Consider the following 18,204-nt stretch of genomic DNA (forward strand, 5'->3'; position numbering starts at 1 on the left):
GTGCCAACTCGGCGAACCTCAAGGGCGGCTATAAAGCTACCTCCAATCCTGCCCCACAAGCCGCGTGCTCGCACAGCTCCGCAAAGCCCGTGGCTCCCCTAAGCGGTGCCGGAACCGCTAGCCCGGCATTCCGCCACAAAATCTATTGTACCCTTTCTTAATTTCTATTTCCAGCAGAAGTAGGAATGTCCCCCCAGCAATCTTATTCTGAGTATAGGAGTATAATTATTCCAATTTGGTGTTTTTCTTTATGGCTGACTAGGCTCTATACCTCCTCCATCTATCCCATGCATATTAAATTCCAACATGATGCCCATGCTCTAAAGTTAGACATATAATGATTATACTATATACTGTACCAAACTATATACTGTACAGTGTACTATATACTTTGTGTTCTGTAGGACTCTAAGACTATGGAATGAGCACTCTTTCATTAAAAGATGTTCCCATTATAGACATTCTCACAACAGTCTCTCTCCCTTCATATGGTGTTTTCAGTCAGGACAAACTTGACTTAAATATCTAGCTTGATGCTAACGCAGGAAAAAAATCAGCAGTCTTAGATATAAGCATAATACACATCAAAAGTTTACTTTATTCATTTTAACAATATTAAGATTTCTAAAAAAACCTCAATATTTTTGTATTAATTCATGAAATTTACTTTCCATTATTCATATTTCTGGTTTTGATATATTAATTTGCATACTATAAATTACATGATAGAGGCAATTACCTGTTGTTCACTGTATGTATGCAACTTAAACAGTGGCCTTTGAAGAATAAATTCTTCTTCAGTTCCAATGCCCATTCTAGCCTTAGATGCCACTGTGTCAGCCATCATTCTAGCTGGATCAAATTCTGCAACAATTGCAACCTAAGCAATATGACATACAAATATTTACTAGACAGACAACTAACACCATCTGACTGGAGTTAAGCTTACGAAAGAGAAATTCCTTACCAGTACCACTTGTCTTTTCATTATGTTGCTTCTCTGCCTTCACATGGAAATGAGCAGGACCCTCTCTATCAAACTCTGAACCACCCAAAAAACAAGATCCCAACAATTGTTTTTGAAGTTATAAGGATGTAGCCACTACTGCCTTCAGCTTCCTCTATTGAATTAAAGAGTTACAGCAAAATCCAAAAAATCAGGGAAAGGTGGATGGGGAGATGGGAAATTACCTGTATTTGTGTGTAAATGCAGGGGAAATGTGCTTAAAAAAAAAGAGCTTTTGATATGTGTCTCAAATGCCTTTGAATAGCCCCAGTTAAACAGCTAGTGAATAAATTAACTATCACAGGCTGAAAAGAGTTAAGTAAATGAAGCTTAGACAGCTGATCTCTCATAGCAGGTAGCAGAGTGCAATTGAGGCTAAAACAGGGAAAGACCCTCTTCCTTCAGCATCTAACCGCCACTAGACACTGCTTTTGTCCAGTTTGTTTGTCCATTGTTCTTGACACGAATTTATGGCATACATGAATCCATTGGGTGTAGCCACATAGATCTCTGTCCAGTGAGTAGCCTACTGCACTTACACTTATGCATCCATACTACATAGGTAACAGAGGGTAAAAGAATTGCAGACTGTGCTGAAGTGCCAAAAAAGGCTATTTACATGGCTGGAAAAACTTCCATTTATGTATACAAAAGGGAACTGAATTCCACCCTAGGTTTCTTTGTCCATACAGGTTCCAAAGTATACCAAATGTGAGGGTAAGTCAAGCACCCAAGCACTGGGTGCTTAACAGCACTCCTGAGGACATTGAAATCCATATCTTACTACCTCCAAGAGCCCGTCTAACTGACAAGCTAGAGAACAGTACCTTCTGCATCTCCAGTGGGTAGCCAACAATATGAGAGTCATGAGGCCAGAGAGGTAGCAGGAGCAGAAGCTCCCAGGATTATTTCTGTGTTTGGTCCATTGACTAACTAATGTAAAATTAATATGTAGCCCTGGGAGCAGGGACCAGAACACACAGGACTTCTTTCCAGGGAAATGCACACATCACTTGGCTCCCTTTTGCTCTTTCTTGCTTTCCTGGCTGCACAGTGGCTCAGCTTCAACACCCCAGGCTCCATTATACTAACTTTATCTGCTCCACATAAAAGCTAAGGTGTGTATTTCACAGAATAAGATTTCAATAATACTAGGTGTAAATGGAGTTAAAAATAGTTGTTAGAAGAATAATTTAAGTGGAACTCAGTTATCCTGATAAAACCAGTTTTGGTGGGTACTTTAATAACCAAGCAAGATCAGTCTCTACAAATTAAGAGTTCACTGACTTTACAACCAAGCTTGCTGCCAGCAAGGAAAATACTTTCTGGTATGAAAACAAAGGCAATGTAGTTCAACTGATTAATAAAAAAGATTTTAAAAGATTTTTAGAATGCAATAAAATACCCAAATGATGTGGGTATGAGCACAGAATATTTTAACTGAATTAAGTTCTTAAAAATATTATTACTAACTGACTGGAAATAGGTTTTTATAAAGATTAAATAGGATTAAATAGCAGCCAAACAAACGTTGAGGTTTGTTTATATTTTCCGATGCCCTTCTCTCCCTCAGAGCCTCACTTCCAGAATAACACAGAATTAGAATGACCACAAAAAAAAATCACCCTTTCCCTGTACCCTAGTAATGAAGTACACAGAATCACAACCATGATTTCTTCCTTTATAATCCTTTGAAAAAAAATCAAGGAAATTTACTAATAAAAATGCAAATATTCAAAGACAAGCAAGAAAAAAGTTAAAGTAAAAAATCTGAGTCAGCAGGCTTGGACAAATTTTACCTGGAATGCAGTTTTTTGTGACCTACACCAGCTTTAGAGAGAGCTAAACTCAGCCTTGTACCGAGAATCTGTGTTCTATTCCAGCCCCTTTTCAGGGCTCAGGGTTATTTAAAATCCTTGTTTTCACCCTTTGCACAGAGTTAAGAAAAAAACAAAAAGAAAAAAAACAACCACAGAAAAAGAGAAAATGGGCCAAACACAGAGAAATTTATATTTATTTGTCAATAGCTTCTAACATACAGGATGTATGTAATGTGCCAGTGTTAATGTTCCTACAAAACCTTTAATATTTTTGTTTCCTGATGTTGAGGGACTGTTTTTATAACTTTCACATAATATTTATGTAAATATTAGTAATTTAAATACATATGAAATACAAAATACAGGATATAAAAGCACCTGTTGTCGGAGGGCTTCAAGACGTCTTTGCCGTTCTTCTTCCTCATGTGCTTCTTGGAGGGCCAGTTCCTTTTTCTCCATCCAGCGTTTTTCCAACAGTTCTTGTCTAAACTTTACCCTATACAACAATTATATACATAATATGTTTTGTGTGTGTGTGTGTGTGCATGCGTACATGTGTATATAAAATCAAAGAAAAAGAGGACTGGAAGGGACCTGTAAGATTTTAAGTCTGGTTCCTGCCATGGGTAGTTGGGCTCAAATGAGCTCATCAAGGTGCTTGTACAACCTCTTCTTGAATACCTCCAGGGATGGTGACTGCATCACCTCTACTGGGAGTGTGTTCCAGATTTTAGATACCCTTACAGAAAAGGAGTTTTTCCTTATGTCTAGCTTAAATTTTTCCTCAGCTAGCTTATGCCCTTTTGTCCTTGTCCTCCCAAGGGCTGCCTTTCTAAAGAGTTGCTCCCCTAGATCTTAGTGTTCACCCCTGACATACTTGTAGGCAAAGCTTTGGTCCCTGATTTGATTCAGCAGAGATTCGGCATGATTTGGTGGCTGAATCTCCAAATCAGAGGACCCTTTAATCTCTCCAAATCAAACTGGAATCCTCCTAATTGATTCGGAGAGATTCGGAAAGATTTGAAGATTCAGACATAGACACAGCTTTACATGTTTTTTCTACACACCTCTAGGTAGCAAGCTGCTTGTGAGTGCTGCAATGCTGGGGCGCACAGAGTGTCCCACAGAGGCAGAGGGGCATCCCCAGCATGCTCGGCAGCAGACTGGGAAGTGGACCAGTCCACCAGGGAGCATGCAGGGGGACCGCCGAGCACATGGAGGCCCCTCTGCACTCCTGTGGGAAGCTTAATGCGCCCCAGCATCACAGCAATCACAAGCCGCGCCTGCTACCTCAAGGTATGTAGAAAAAACTTTTAAAACTGTGTCTATGTACGAATCACTGATTCTCTGAATCAACATCAAATCTCCAGATTCAGATTTGGCCAAATTGAATCAGGGACAGTGATCTGAATCAACGAATTGAATCACTGTCCCTGATTCAGGCAAAATCCAAATCCAAATTGAATAGGGCCCACTTCACACACCCCTAGCAGACAGCTATCAAGTCACCTCAGTTTTCTCTTACTCGGACTGAATAAACCCAGTTCCTATAGTCTCTCCTCATAGGGCCTATCCACCAAGCCCCTAATCATACAGGTGGTCCTTCTCTGTGCCCTTTCAAGCTTATCCACATCCTTCTTGAAGTGCGGTGCCCAGAACTGGACACAGTACTCCAGCTGTGGCCTCATTAACGCTAAATAAAGGAGGAGGAGGAGCACTTTTCTGCATCTATTCACAACACGTCAGCTGATATACACTGGAGTTCTATTTGCCCTGCTGGTGACTTCATCGCACTGTTGGCTATATTCATCCTCTGGTCAATTGTCAGTCCTAGGTCCCTTTCAGATGCATTGTCAGCCAGTGGACCACCACGGATCATATAGTTATGATAAAGCTTCTTCCTACCCAAGTGAAGGACCCAGCACTTGTTCTTATTGTACCTCATCTGATTGCGTTTAGCCCACTGGACCAATCTGTCAAGGTCATCCTGCATCCTTACCCTGTCCTCAGATGTGCCCACATTTCCCCACAGCTTGGTGTCATCCACAAATGTAATCATTCCGCTTTCCACTCCCTCATCCAAATCATCGATAAAAATGTTAAAGAGTACAGGCCCAAGCACTGATCTCTGGGGGACACCACTGGAGACAGCCCTCCAGGATGAGGCCATCCCATGGATTACAACTCTCTGGGACCAGCCTCTGAATCAGCTGCCAACCCACCTCACTGTAGACTGCTCTAGGCCAGTACCCTCCAACTTAATTGAGAGAATCTCATGGGAAACAGTATCAAAGGCCTTGCTGAAATCTAGGTAGATGATGTCAACCTCACGTGTCCCAAGTCCAGCTAGTTAGTTACCTGGTCATAAAAAGATACCAGGTTTATTAGGCGTTAGTTCCCCTTGACAAAGCCATGCTGGTTGCCTCTTAATACCCCACCAGTTACAAGCTGGTAGTTGATGGTTTCCTTGACAATTTTTTCAAAGATTTTTCCCAGGACCAAAGTCAGTCTATAGTTTGCAGGGTTGTCCCTCTTCCCTTTCTTAAAGATGGATACCATAGTTAGCCTTCTTCCAGTCATTCAGGACCACTCCTGAGTTTCATGACTCTTCAAATAGCCTTGCCAAAGTTACCGCTATGAGTTCAGCCAGTTCTTTGGATGTAGACCTCTTGGATGTAGGTCATCTGGCCCAGCAGACTTGAAAATGTCCAAATGTACTAAGAGTACCCTCACCTGTTCCAGACTGATTTCATGTGGACTTCGGTGTTCCTTGTATTCTCCGGGCCTCTGGGCAGGTGATAAGTTCCTGTCTGATTTCAAGAATACTGATGTGAAGTGAATATTTAGGAGCTCTGCCTTTTAACAGGAATCCACTGGGGGCTGCACCCCTCCCCCCCAGGTATTCAGTAGGGGGTCCCACAGTGGAGCTTGATTTTTTTCTTGCTCCTTATGTACCTATAGAAGGACTTTTTATTATCTTTTATTTCTGTTGCCAGCTTGATCTCCATGCATGCCTTGGGTTTCCTTGTCTCGTATCTGCAAACCCTGGCCATATGAGTGTACTTCTCTCTGGATGCTGAACCATTTTTCCATTGCATGTATGCTTCTTTTTTTTATTTCACAAGTTCCCTAATGTCCCTGTTGAGCCAAGTGGGTCTCTCGGCCCCTGTACCTCTTTGTGACTACATGGGGATGCCCTCTTTTTGAGTAGTAAGAGTTGCCTCCTTAAGAAAGCACCACCATTCCTGAACTCTCAAATCAGCCAGTCGCTGATTGCAAAGGACCTTGCTAACTAGACTCCTGAGTTTACTAAAGTTTGCTCTTCTGAAGTCTAGGACCTTTTGGTGGATGGTGAATCTAATCAGATTGTGATCACTGTCGCCAAGAGTACTTCCAATCCTACCATGTCTTCCCCTTTGGTCAGCATCAAGTCCAGAGTGGCTTTACCTCTAATCGGTCCCTCCACAGCCTGTATCAAGAACATGTTGTCTATAGCTGCCAAGAAGTTGGTTGACCTGCTGGAGCTGGCTAAATGGTCTTCCCAATAGATGCCAGGGTAGTTGAAGTCATCCGTGACAATCAAATCTTTAGTGCTGGCTGCCTCGGTCAGTTCCCTTGAGAATGCCTGGTCACTCTCCTCTTCTTGGTAGGGAAGTCTATAGTAGACTTCCGCCATTGGGTCCCCTTCTCATAAGCCCCCTTGTATCTTAACCCAGAGGGTCTCAAGGGACCTCCCCGTGCAATCAAATGTGACCTGCAGGGAGGGGTACTGCTCTTTCACATAGAGAGCCACCCCTCCTCCATTCTTCCCAACCCGATCCTTCCTATAGAGCCTATAGCCCCCAATATCCACTACCCAATCATATCTATCATCCCACCAGGTCCTTTATCAACCCAATTATGTCAAATTCCTTGTCTGCCAGAAGCTGGGATTTTGGTTGTAGCTGTGCTTGTCTAAAGACACAGACAGGCAAGATTCTTTAAGCAGATGTGATATCTTTTATTAGACCAGCTGAGTTGTTGGAAAAAAGTTCTTAGCAAGCTTTCAGGTGCAGTCACACTTCTTCAGTCACAGGGAGTACAGCAAAGACCCTCTAGGCCTGAAGAAGGGTGACTGCACCCGAAAGCTTGCTAAGAACTTTTGTCTGCCAGAATGAGTGCTAGTTTGTTGTGTTTATTGCCCATGCTTCTGGCATTCCCATGAAGATACCTGAGTTCACCCCTTGTCATCCCAGGTTTTCTGTCACTCTGCAAGTGTCTCAGGGCATTGGTACTCATCTGGATGTCCCCTACATGAATACCCTCCCCTGGGTCATCCTGGCCACAGGATTTATGCCCAGCAGTGGAATCCACCCTTACTCCTCTGGACATGCTTAGTTCAAAGCCCTCCTCAGCAAGGCAGCAATTCTTGTAGAGAAGAGCTTCTTCCCTCTGCCCATGAGGTGGATACCATCTCTTGCATGCAAACCAGTACCACTGAATTGCATACCAAGTTCAAGGAATCAAAAACCAACACAGTGACACCATCTCCAAAGCCTTCAGTTGACTTCTTTAATGCATTCCTCCCTTTGACAACCACGGTCTCTAACTGGGAGGATTGAGGAGAAGACCACTTGTGCTCCTAGCTCCTTGAGCTTTGTCCCCATGGTCTTGTAGTCACTCATGGTTCTCCTGGGTCTGTTTATCACCATGTCATTTGTGTCCCTGTGGACAAGGAGCATGGGGTAGTGGTCCATAGGGTGGACCAGCTTTGGGATCCTCACCATTACATCTTAGATCCTGGCTCCTGGAAGGCAGCAGACCGCTTGAACTAAGGGGTCTGGATGACAGATGGCACCTTCTGTTCCCTGCAGCAGAGAGTCTCCCACAACAATCATCCTTCATTTCTTCTTTGGTTGGCGTGGCTGTTCCTGTCCTGTCCTGTCCTCAGTGTGGAGGATGTGGATGCCTCATCTGTTGATGGTGTTAGGGCTGGGTAGTTGTTGTGCAGCACTATTGGTGGAGCAGCTGATGCACATTGTGGCTTTGGGCCTGATGTGACCAATTTCCACTCTCCATCTGTAGGGGCATCTTGCTGAAGCTCACTCTTCTGCTTGGTCTCCTTGGCATCCTTCTCCACGTGCCTGGCAGTAAGCACTGATGTCCTCCTTGTGTTCCCTGATGGTTCACAGTCTGGTCACCTCCTCCTGGAGCTCCCTCACCTAGTCCTCCAGAGTCTCCATCAGTGAGCACATCCCACAAATGGGAGTGCCTGTACCCCAGATCCCAGCCTCCAGCAGACGTTCCAGGCAGCCTCCACAGACTGGGGTCAGGAGCTCCATTTGAATGGAGGCCAGGACCATTCATATATGTATAAGTATGTGTGTGTATCCCTTTCTGAGACTGACCTGCAACATTTACTGAATTCCTTTGCCCATGCCGAATCCCTTTTTGGCCTCTGTATCACTGTAAAGAAAAGCAAAGTCCTGTACCAACCACTGTCTGGCAGAAATCCATCACTTCCATCACCACCAGTAATAAAACTGAATGGCAGACAATTAAACAACACCAAGTCATTCTGCTACCTAGGCAGCACAGTTATCAATGACACCAGCACTGACAAAGGACTTTCAGCACGCTTAGGCTAGGGACAGACATTATATATAAAGCAGCTTAAATGATCAGAAACTGGTTTAAACCTGTAACAGAACACATGTTCAGTACATATAAACCACTTTGAAAATGGCTAAAACTGGTTTGAGACAAACCTGGCTGAATTTAGTATCAGACTTAACTGATTTGGGTCAAACTGGTTTATGCAATGTCTGTCCCAGACCCCCTGCTAGTTTAAGTTAAATCAGACTCCCCCAGCATCTAGGCATGTTCTCGGGGCTGGGCAGGGCTCTCTGTTCCACAGCAGGGCTGACCCCTACTCTCTGGTCCCTGGCTACAGCTCTGGCAGAGACTGCAGGAATCTGCCTGGCTTCTGATCGCCCCTCCCCTCTAAGCAGGAATTCCACTGTCCCCTCTGCCTTACACAGACACACAGCTTTAGCTAGCAGGCCACATGCTCATTATGATCTGTGCTGTAGCAGATGGGACAAAGGCCAAATCATCAGGTAGTTGGTAATGTCCCTCTGTTTTCTTAATGGGGTGATAAACACTGAGCTAGGGTTGATAAAAAACTATCATCAATTCTCTGCTGGGCTGGTCAGAAGCAGGGGGACCCCTCCCTAATTAGAGCGTCCTGCCTGGGCCTGGCCACACTGCCCTCAGCTCAGCACTATGGAAGGGAAGGAAGGGCTGCTCTAATGTCCCTTGGCTTCTAGCCTGAACTACTGCAGGCATGTGCCTGCATTTTTTCAGTCCAGAAGGATGTCTGGATGGTTACAAAATAGTTTAGTCTAGCCAAGTTAAACTAACCTGCAAAGATTGAATCAATTCAGGCTCAGGCTTTTTGAATGTCTGTCCCTAGCCTTAAAGTCAGCTGCCTCATCTTTTGGTTACCTACAAAAAAGACTATGGACAAGACAGAGTCAAAGTGTCTACAAAATGCTATGCCAAGTTTACAAAACTGATTGCTCATTTGCCTCCTATACTCATTAGACACCTGTCCCCTTTTTCATCACCATATCAAAAAACTTTACTGCTTGCAACAATGCCACCTTTACAGCTTAATGAGGATTAAATGGTCTGTCAAAATCACCAACAATGAAGTACTATGACTGGCAGCCATGCCAAGTATAGAAGCCATGTTAGCAAGGAAGCAAATCCTGGGTTGGCCACATCATACCTATGGACAAAAAACTGATTGCCTAAGAGAGTTCTGTACAGTGAGTTTCAAAAAGTCAAGAAGGTTGGCCATCCCAAACTCCGCTACAAGGATTGCATCAAGCAGCACATACAGTCTACCAGGCTGCATTTAATGACCTGGGAGGATATGGGCCCATAATAGATAAGCTTGGCACTCTGCTGTGAAGGAAGCAGAATGAACAACAGAACATCATTTTGCCACTTCAACCAACAGTAGGAGGGAACATAGACTCCAACTGGCGTGTTTCCTGAACCATACATGTGGAAACTGATTTCCAGTATCAGTAGTAGTCATACTAGAATATGAGTGACAGGCATTATATATGTCTATGTATATAAAGCATTTATATTTTAAACGGATATATTATTGCAGTTTGAAAACAGGGAATAAATTATGTTTGGCCATCTTATGTATGTTTCCTCAAAACACCTGAAAGAAACAGACAAAGGTAATAATGATTTATTTCAAACTGCTGTACTAACATAATTATTTATTAGTCCAAGAGTTTAAAGAACAGATAATTTGGAATTTATATTTTTACAAGTTACCTAATTACTAGACTGCATTTCAGAAACCATACCTTTTTCATTATCCTTTACCACCTTCATACCACTTTTTTCATTTTATTTGCTAATAAGAAAGGTTTTCTCATATCCGTGACTGGTAGCAAAACATAACCCTCCTCACTTTACCCCTTCCATTAAAGAAATGGATAATCTCTCGTAATGTTGCTGCCTTTAAAGTAAGAAAAATTACAGAACTGTATTATTTTTAAGTTATAAAATAGAAAGGGGGGTAATTTTGTGCAAAATCTCCTAAAACTGTTTCTAACAGAGCCTTTTTACTAGTGAACTTTTGATAATACAATCAGTTCTTGTATCCATTATTGGACCAACTACATAATTGGGAGAGACCTTAGGCAAGCTTTTGGAAACAAGGTACCCTTCTCTCCCAACTATACAGCTTGTCAGTCCTAAAAGCCGTACGCTGTCTGTCTGTTCATAACGCTTTATTTGCACTCTGATTGGCTGATGGAAACAACCAATCAGAGTGTGAATACAGTATTCAGACAGGAGGTGGCAATGCAGCAGAATGCTGCCATGATGGTGGGGACACAGGGGATGGAGCGGGGCCTGCCCTGCTGCCTGGAGGTGGAGGCAATGGAGTGAATGGAACACCCCCCTTTGCTCCTTGGAGGTGGCAGCAGTTGCAGGGGGGGAGCAGGAACAGGACGCTTCATGTGGGGGCGAGGCCAGCAGCACTGGACTCAACCCCCTCTCTGCTCCCAGCAGGCAGAGAATATGGAAGCGGGGGGACTGAGGCCAGTGCTGCTGTGATGAAGGGGAAGCAGCAGACCCGAGCTAATGCGGCAGCAGTGGGGGAGAGGGGAGGAGCAGGCCTGAAGGGGGGCAAAAACCAGCTTGCTGCAGGGTGAGGAGCAGAAGACCCAGGCCAATGTGGTGGGAGTTGGGGGGATGGAAGGAGTGGGCCCAGCCCCAAAACAGTGGCAGAGAGGGTGGGGGTTGTGCAGGGCCCAACCCGGCCCCAAAATGGAGAGTGGGGGGCAGCAGCCTGGCCCAGCTCAGCCCAGCCCTGAAAAGCTGGTGGGGAGGGTGGGGGCATGCCAGGCCCAGCCTGGCCCCAAAATGGAGGGTATGGTGGGGGGTGTGCTGGGCCCAGCCCACCCTGGAAATGGCAGTGGGGAGGTTGCGGGGGGACAGGCCCGGTCCTGAAACGGTGGCAGGAAGGTGGGGGGAGGGCCCAGCCCAGCCCCACAGTGGCAGTGAGGAGAGTGGAGGGGGCAGGCCCAGTGCTGGCCCCACAACATCAACAGGGAGGGTGGGGGGCACACTGGGTTCAGCCCGCCCCAGAAACAGCAGTGGGAACATTGATGGGGGGAGCAGGCCCAGCCCCGAAACTGTGGCAGGAAGGTGGGGTGGGAGAGGACAGGTCTGGCCCCAAAATGGTGGTGGGGAGGTGGGCCCAGCCCCACTATGGCAGCAGGGAGGCGGGGAGCCAGGCCCTGCCCCATGGCAAAGTGCAGAAAAGGAGGAGCAGGCCCAGCCCCAAAGGTGGGGGGGGAGCCAGATGCAGGCCTCTATTCCCACCCATCATTCTTGATGGGCAATTGGCTAGTAAAAGATTAGCCAAAAATCCTTGCCTCACACATTATTGGGATTTTTACACTATTACTGCTAAAAAATAAAAAAAGTTATAAAGCACAAAATAGTGTATTTGTTGTGGTATGCAAGAATTGAGAATAATTCACTTCTTTTGTAGCAAGTGAAATTACATGAAAACCTCTTGATGAAAAACAAGAAGCATTTTTTTTCCTAAAAAACCCAAATAATAACATTTACATTATTTTGTATACCTTCTATAGGCTGCACTACTGCCTACGCTACTATGTCATCTCCAAACTAATCCAATAGTATCAAATATGATGCTCAGTGATCTGGAAGTTGTGCTCAAATACCAAAGATGAAAAACTAAAGTTATGTATCTAGGATTGATTTAAACTCTTACTCCTATTTGGGTCCTTTATACAGCTAATGCGGCAGCAGTGGGGGAGAGGGGAGGAGCAGGCCTGAAGGGGGGCAAAAACCAGCTTGCTGCAGGGTGAGGAGCAGAAGACCCAGGCCAATGTGGTGGGAGTGGGGGGATGGAAGGAGTGGGCCCAGCCCCAAAACAAAAAGAATGGAAACACTATCAAAACAGAATGGAAACATTCTACACAATTTGGCCCTTGCTTTGCACAACTGGATCAAGCAAGGCTGCAGGGAATCAGCCTCAAAGTTTCCGTCTCTTGTTTCCTGAAGAAGCAAGGAGTGACAGTAGCGATCTTATTTTCATTAATATATTATCCTGAAAGGACCACCATATTATTTGTGCTGTAGAATCAAGGAAAAATATTAACAAAAATCTTCAGTTTCCTGGTCAGAGTCAACCAAAAGGGTATGAAATCTACACATAAGAAAGGTGGTGGGGGAGGTTTATAATTTGTAAATAGATTAACAACTGGTAAATGGTTTATACAGATGAAGTATCTATAGTAAATAGATTATCAACTGGTAGCTATTTACTTATAGCTGTTTTCAAGTGTTTCTTCTTGTTTTAATGCCAAACTGTCCACATGGAAATAATTTTGTTACATTTCTTTTTATTATATTGTAGTTAATAAGCATCTAGCTACTATTGCGTCAAAGTACATTTTAATTTTACAGCAGAACATGAAAATTAAAATGTTTTTAATACTCAATTTTTACTTTAAGTACCACAGTAAGTAACAATTTTAATAAATAACAGCTGAAAAATGAGCTCAGTTGATTAGTTTCAGTACAGTTACCTTTTGAAGTATTGTGGGTACACACTCATGTAATTTCTGATAAGCATAATTTCATTAAAATTCTGCTTTCAGAGACTGCCTCATAAATATTCAAGAGTAAGAAACTAACTAGCATGTTTATTATAAAAGTTTTAAGAGAACTTTAAAAAAATATGTTTATCATATATACTAAAGGGGTTTTTTTCCAGCCCATTATCAGTTACCCTCTTTTTGCTGTGACTTGAATAAATGATCTATATGGAGTATTATCTAGTGGTTCTGGTCACTATGGTGGATCTAGAGGTTCAGTGACAGGATTAAGGGTCAGAAGACCTAAGTTCTATTTCCATTTCTGAAACACTGTCTTGTTGTGCAAGCTTGCCAAATATTGGCATACATGATATTTAAAATCTAATATAACATTCAGAAGTATCATCTGACTCCCCTGCACAAAACCCCAGGGGTTAGATCTTCAATTTGTATAACCTGCATAGCTCATTTAGAATAAATGAAACTGGGACAATATACATCCACTGAGGATCTGACCCTCTGTGAATACAATGAAACAGATACTGGTGCTTTTAATGTTGGATGTGTGTTGGAACACTGAATTCCAAATGGATGAATGCCTCTGCAATCTGGGTCATTTTTGCTCAAAAACCTAAGTACTCAAAAACAACCATCTTTGATCTTCAATATGCCAATGACTGTGCTATCTTTACGCACACTGAGGAAAACCTCCAGACCATGCTGGATCTTTATGGAAAATCCTACCTAGTGTTGGACCTCTATCTCAACATCAAGAAGACTAAAATACTCTATCTACCTGCTCCAGGTCATGAATGTTATCCCCTACCCGCTTCCAAATTACCATGGAGAAAAAGACCCTGGAGGGATCTACCCCTTTGCCTACCTTAGTAGCCACCTCTCTCAGAAAGTGAACACTGATGAAGAGATCCAGCACAGGATTGGGATCACAAATGCCTCCTTTGGGAAATTGCTTCAGTCTCTCTTTATTCATCACAGTCTCCAGAGGGACACCAAGATCCAGGTCTACAAAGTAGCCATCATTCCCCGTCACCACTACAGATATGAAACATGGGTGACCTATCACCATCATCTCAAGAGCCTGAAGTGGTATCACCAACAATGTCTCCAGAAAATTCTCTGCATCAGATCTCTGCACAAACAGCAGCCTTCCTCCTAAACCCAGTGTTACCAGAACTGAGTTGGTGATCCTCAGGCACCAATTTTGCTGGACCAGACATTGTGTGCATACATCTGTCTCTTGATTCCCAAAATGAGTGCTCTACTCTCAGCTTAATAATGACCTGAGATCTTGTGGTGGCCAAATGAAATGCTACAAGGACATATTGAAGGCATACCTCAAGAAAACAACTGCCAACATCAAGAATTGGGAGGAGTTGGCTGCCAACTAACTAATGGCATTGCAACCTCAACCAAGTGACAGACCTTTTAGAAGTGAAGTGTCTTGCCCTCAAAGCAGAGAAGAGAGAGTGAAGGAAGGAAAAGGAGAATCCCAGCCTGTAGCCTACTTTCCCCTGCAGAAAGGCATGCAAGTTCTGCAGACAGGTCTGTGGTTCAAGGGTTGGACATTTAAGTCAACTCAAGACTCAATGAGCCATAGTAGAGATCATCCTCAAATCAAAGGATTGCCAAAAGCAACAACAATGATGAAGACACGTTGGATACATATGTATCCAACTTTTGGACACTAAGCTCGTCCAACTGTATGTAAAGTTGGTCGAGTAAAAGATATCACCCAAGAAATCCTTGTGAAACACTGATACCGTGATAGATATACTGAATAGTCCCTCCCTCCACAAATGGTTCCTTCTCCACACACTATCTTAAGCCGGGCTGCTTAAGGAATAAGAGAATATTGATTGCCAAGTAAATGTAACAGAACATGCTCAGGTTATTTAGTACACAAATGCAAATGAAGGTTCTTTCTGTGCAAATATAAATAGCATTTGTACATTTCCTTGTGTGCAGCTCAGCCTCCAGATTGAACATTTTTCTTGTTTGAATTCTGTATACACACTGAAAAATCTTTCTAGTTATAGAAAAATCTACAATGCCTCATACACAACTAAAGAAGACTCTTAAAGTTGAGTAGTCATGAGCTCTGTACCACTTTTCTAAAACTCTTTTGTAATCTTCACTTCGTAGACTTTTGAAAACATTTGTGAGATTGAACATCATAAGGTCTACACATTTAAAAAACGATTCACCAGTCTGCTGCTGTGAAGTACACATTGATTTTCTACCAAAACAGAAAAGTATCAAAAGAAACAGGAGTTACAGTCATCACTCTATAACTTTTTGGAAAGAAAGTTAAACTTTAAAGTAGTGAAGAGATAACTGTACATTTCTTCATACTGTCACAGACACCATGACCTAATAGCTCCCAAACTGAAGTACTTACAAGCTTTACAAGAAAAATCCTCATTTGGCACCAGATTCAAGGGTACAATTCAATCCATTTTTGCTTTGCTTTGCAAAACACTGGGAATGTAAAACAGCTACAAATTCATTTTAAGATTAAATCTGGTTTCCTACAGAATTGTATCATCACAAGAGAGTTAAGAAGCCACACGATACAACAGAGCCTGGCATGAAGTTTTTGTGGCATTAGGATAAAAGCTGGAGATGGAAAAGCCCCATCTCCCTGCTACTGATAGTTTAACAGACACAATTATCCAATGCTATCTTTAATTTGTAAATATTGATTAAATATTAGACTGCCTTTTGTCAAGTTCCATTTTTATGCTTTCTTCCATCTTTCCTTTCTGTTTGCAAAAGCATATCAATATATGTCTCCTAAATGCCCTTCCTTTCCTCCTTCAAAAGGTATTGGAAACATATCAGACCAGAAGATGTTGCATGTGAAATGACCACTTGCCACCCTGTGTATCTAGTTCTCCCTACCTTTACTCTTTTAAGCCAGTTCCACAAAGAATCTAGTTGTTCTCATGCTAATTTAAGTTCATGCCTAAAGATGGTGAACCTATGCTGAAAACTCATTGAGGCAGGTATTACATTTATGTTTGGCACACTATATTTTGTGGCATGCTGTAATACCATAATTGTGGAACTACAGTACAGAATAGCAGTAATATCTCTCTTTCCTTCTTTGTTTAATGTTAGTGAAAGCTTTTTAAGATGAAAAAGACTATGTAATTTCAAAGATTTAGCATTCCCTTCAAAAAAGCAAATATTTTTCCTTGCTCTTACTGTTTTATTTTGTACAGTTTGACAACTATGGGAAAAGCAAAATTGAACATTTACTTGCTTTTGATTCATAATAACCTGAAGGTGTGATTATTTTTTACTGGGTTCTTTAATTAATTGTGCATTTAATTTCTGTATCACTTATTTACATAAGCACACGCCCCCACTGTATCTAGGCAGTGCAAACATGTATCTATAGCTTTAAAAAACACATTAGAATAATACTTTGTGAGCATATTAAATGCTCATAAAACCCAGAAGCAGAAAATGCCATGTGGCATTTTACATCAGACTGTTAGGGGAACCTAGTCATAACCTGATCTAGGGGCACGCCTTGTGCTGCTGCTAGTTGTCCCCAGGGAACACTCATGCCACATGCTTTGGCATGCAGCAGGTTACCCTAGGTGGGGTAGGGGAGGCTGGGGCCAGCACTGGGCTGCCCCCAGCAGCATTACCTGGGGGCTTCACAGGGCTGCAGCTGCATTGCTCCTGCTGCACAGAGCCTGGCTGGCAGTGGAGTGTGACTCCAGCTGGCCAGTCTCCAGCTTTGGGCAGTGCATGCTGCTGCTGCATGTGGCACTCCAACTTTTTTTTGGCAGGGGTAAAAAAACCCTCCATGCTGCTCCCTTGCAGAGCAAAGAACAACAGAACATGCGGTACATGGCACTCCAGATGTGTCTACCGCGCCACATACTGCATGACCCTGCTCATCTGGACACAGCCATAGATTCCACTGAATGGAGGTTTAGGTGTTAAACACAATGGAGCATTAGGTGTTAAACACCTATGAAAATAAAGAATTAGGATTTAAATCCCTAAATTCCTAATTTCATATATAGAGACCTCTGCATCAATTGGTACAATAGCTGCAGGGGTAGTTCCAGACTCCAAGAAATGTCATTTCACTTGTCTTTGGCCTACAATAACAGAAAGGATGGAAGAAAAGCAGAAAGGGAGAAAAACCTATTGCAAAGATCTTCAGACTAGAAGGCCTGCTATTTTGAAAAATGCTATTTTGAAATTCAACAAATCATAGGAATATGGGGAGATAAGGTTTCAATACCAGTATGGATTTGCTGTGTTAATTGAATATTTTAAGCAGAACTGATGCCTGACCAACAGAGGTTACTAAGTGAATGGAATTCTAAAACAGATCAATAAAGACAAGCTGCCCTGAAGCTTCAGTACAGTTAATGTTTAAAGCTTAAGAGGTGGAAAAGGAATTGTTGAAAACATGGATCAAACTTAATCTTGGTCCTGATTCTTAACAAAAGAAAAATAATATAGTAAAAAATATTTCCCTAAATAAAAGTTCAAGGAATCAAAAATGGAATAAGGATGGAACACTTTAAAAACTGCATGTCAAGAAGAGTTTTGAAAAGAAAGTTGTGGAGTGACCTTAATATGTAGAATAACCTCTGAGTCCAAGTAGACATAGAAAAGTGCAACGGCATTCAGAAATGTATATACATTTCCAGAACAACTAGGTCTGATGTTATGAAGAAGTATGAGTGTGGTTGAACTTGATTAAAATAGAGTTTGGTTTGGCATGTGTGAATGGCCCGGTGTCTTAGGCCCCCAATACATGTTACATGTAAGGCATGATTAACAGGTTAATTGTGCCTTAAACAGTAACCTGGACACACGTGCAACTCAATTTAAGGCAAGATGATGCAGTAAACAAGCCATGTGGAATAACTTTGTGGCTCATTTGTATCATGCCCTAAACTGAATGTGTGGCCAGGACATGTCACAACCCCATGTGCTGCCCAGCTGGGCAACATCTTTGGGGTTCTGACAAGTCATGGTGTGCAGGGAGCCTGGCTACACTAGTCCAATGCTGGGCTCCCCATGCACAGAGAGCTGTTTTAACCCTGTGTAATGGCTAGCTGGGTGGATTCCCTCTGTGCCAAGCTGATTGTCCACTCAGACCAGGGACTGGTCTGGTTCCCAGCTGCAATTGACAATCATTTCATTTGTTTCCCCTTGTTGGTGCAGGGAGAAC

At 42.8% G+C, this 18,204-nt stretch overlaps 1 protein-coding gene across 3 annotated transcripts in view; it reads right to left on the minus strand.

The window, feature by feature from the left end:
- The window catches only part of CCDC148 (coiled-coil domain containing 148), a 146,961-nt gene that overhangs the window by 5,998 nt on the left and 122,759 nt on the right, over nt 1-18,204 (minus strand). For all 3 annotated transcript variants that reach the window (XM_019554576.1, XM_019554577.1, XM_019554578.1), the window contains 2 exons: nt 3,205-3,322; nt 740-880 (listed from right to left, as the gene is read on the minus strand). In XM_019554576.1, the coding sequence (XP_019410121.1) occupies nt 740-880; nt 3,205-3,322 (259 nt within the window). The remainder of the gene's footprint in view (nt 1-739; nt 881-3,204; nt 3,323-18,204) is intronic.

Source organism: Crocodylus porosus, unplaced genomic scaffold (genome assembly GCF_001723895.1).
Source record: "Crocodylus porosus isolate Cpor-Errol unplaced genomic scaffold, CroPor_comp1, whole genome shotgun sequence".
Taxonomy (NCBI): Eukaryota; Metazoa; Chordata; order Crocodylia; family Crocodylidae; genus Crocodylus; species Crocodylus porosus.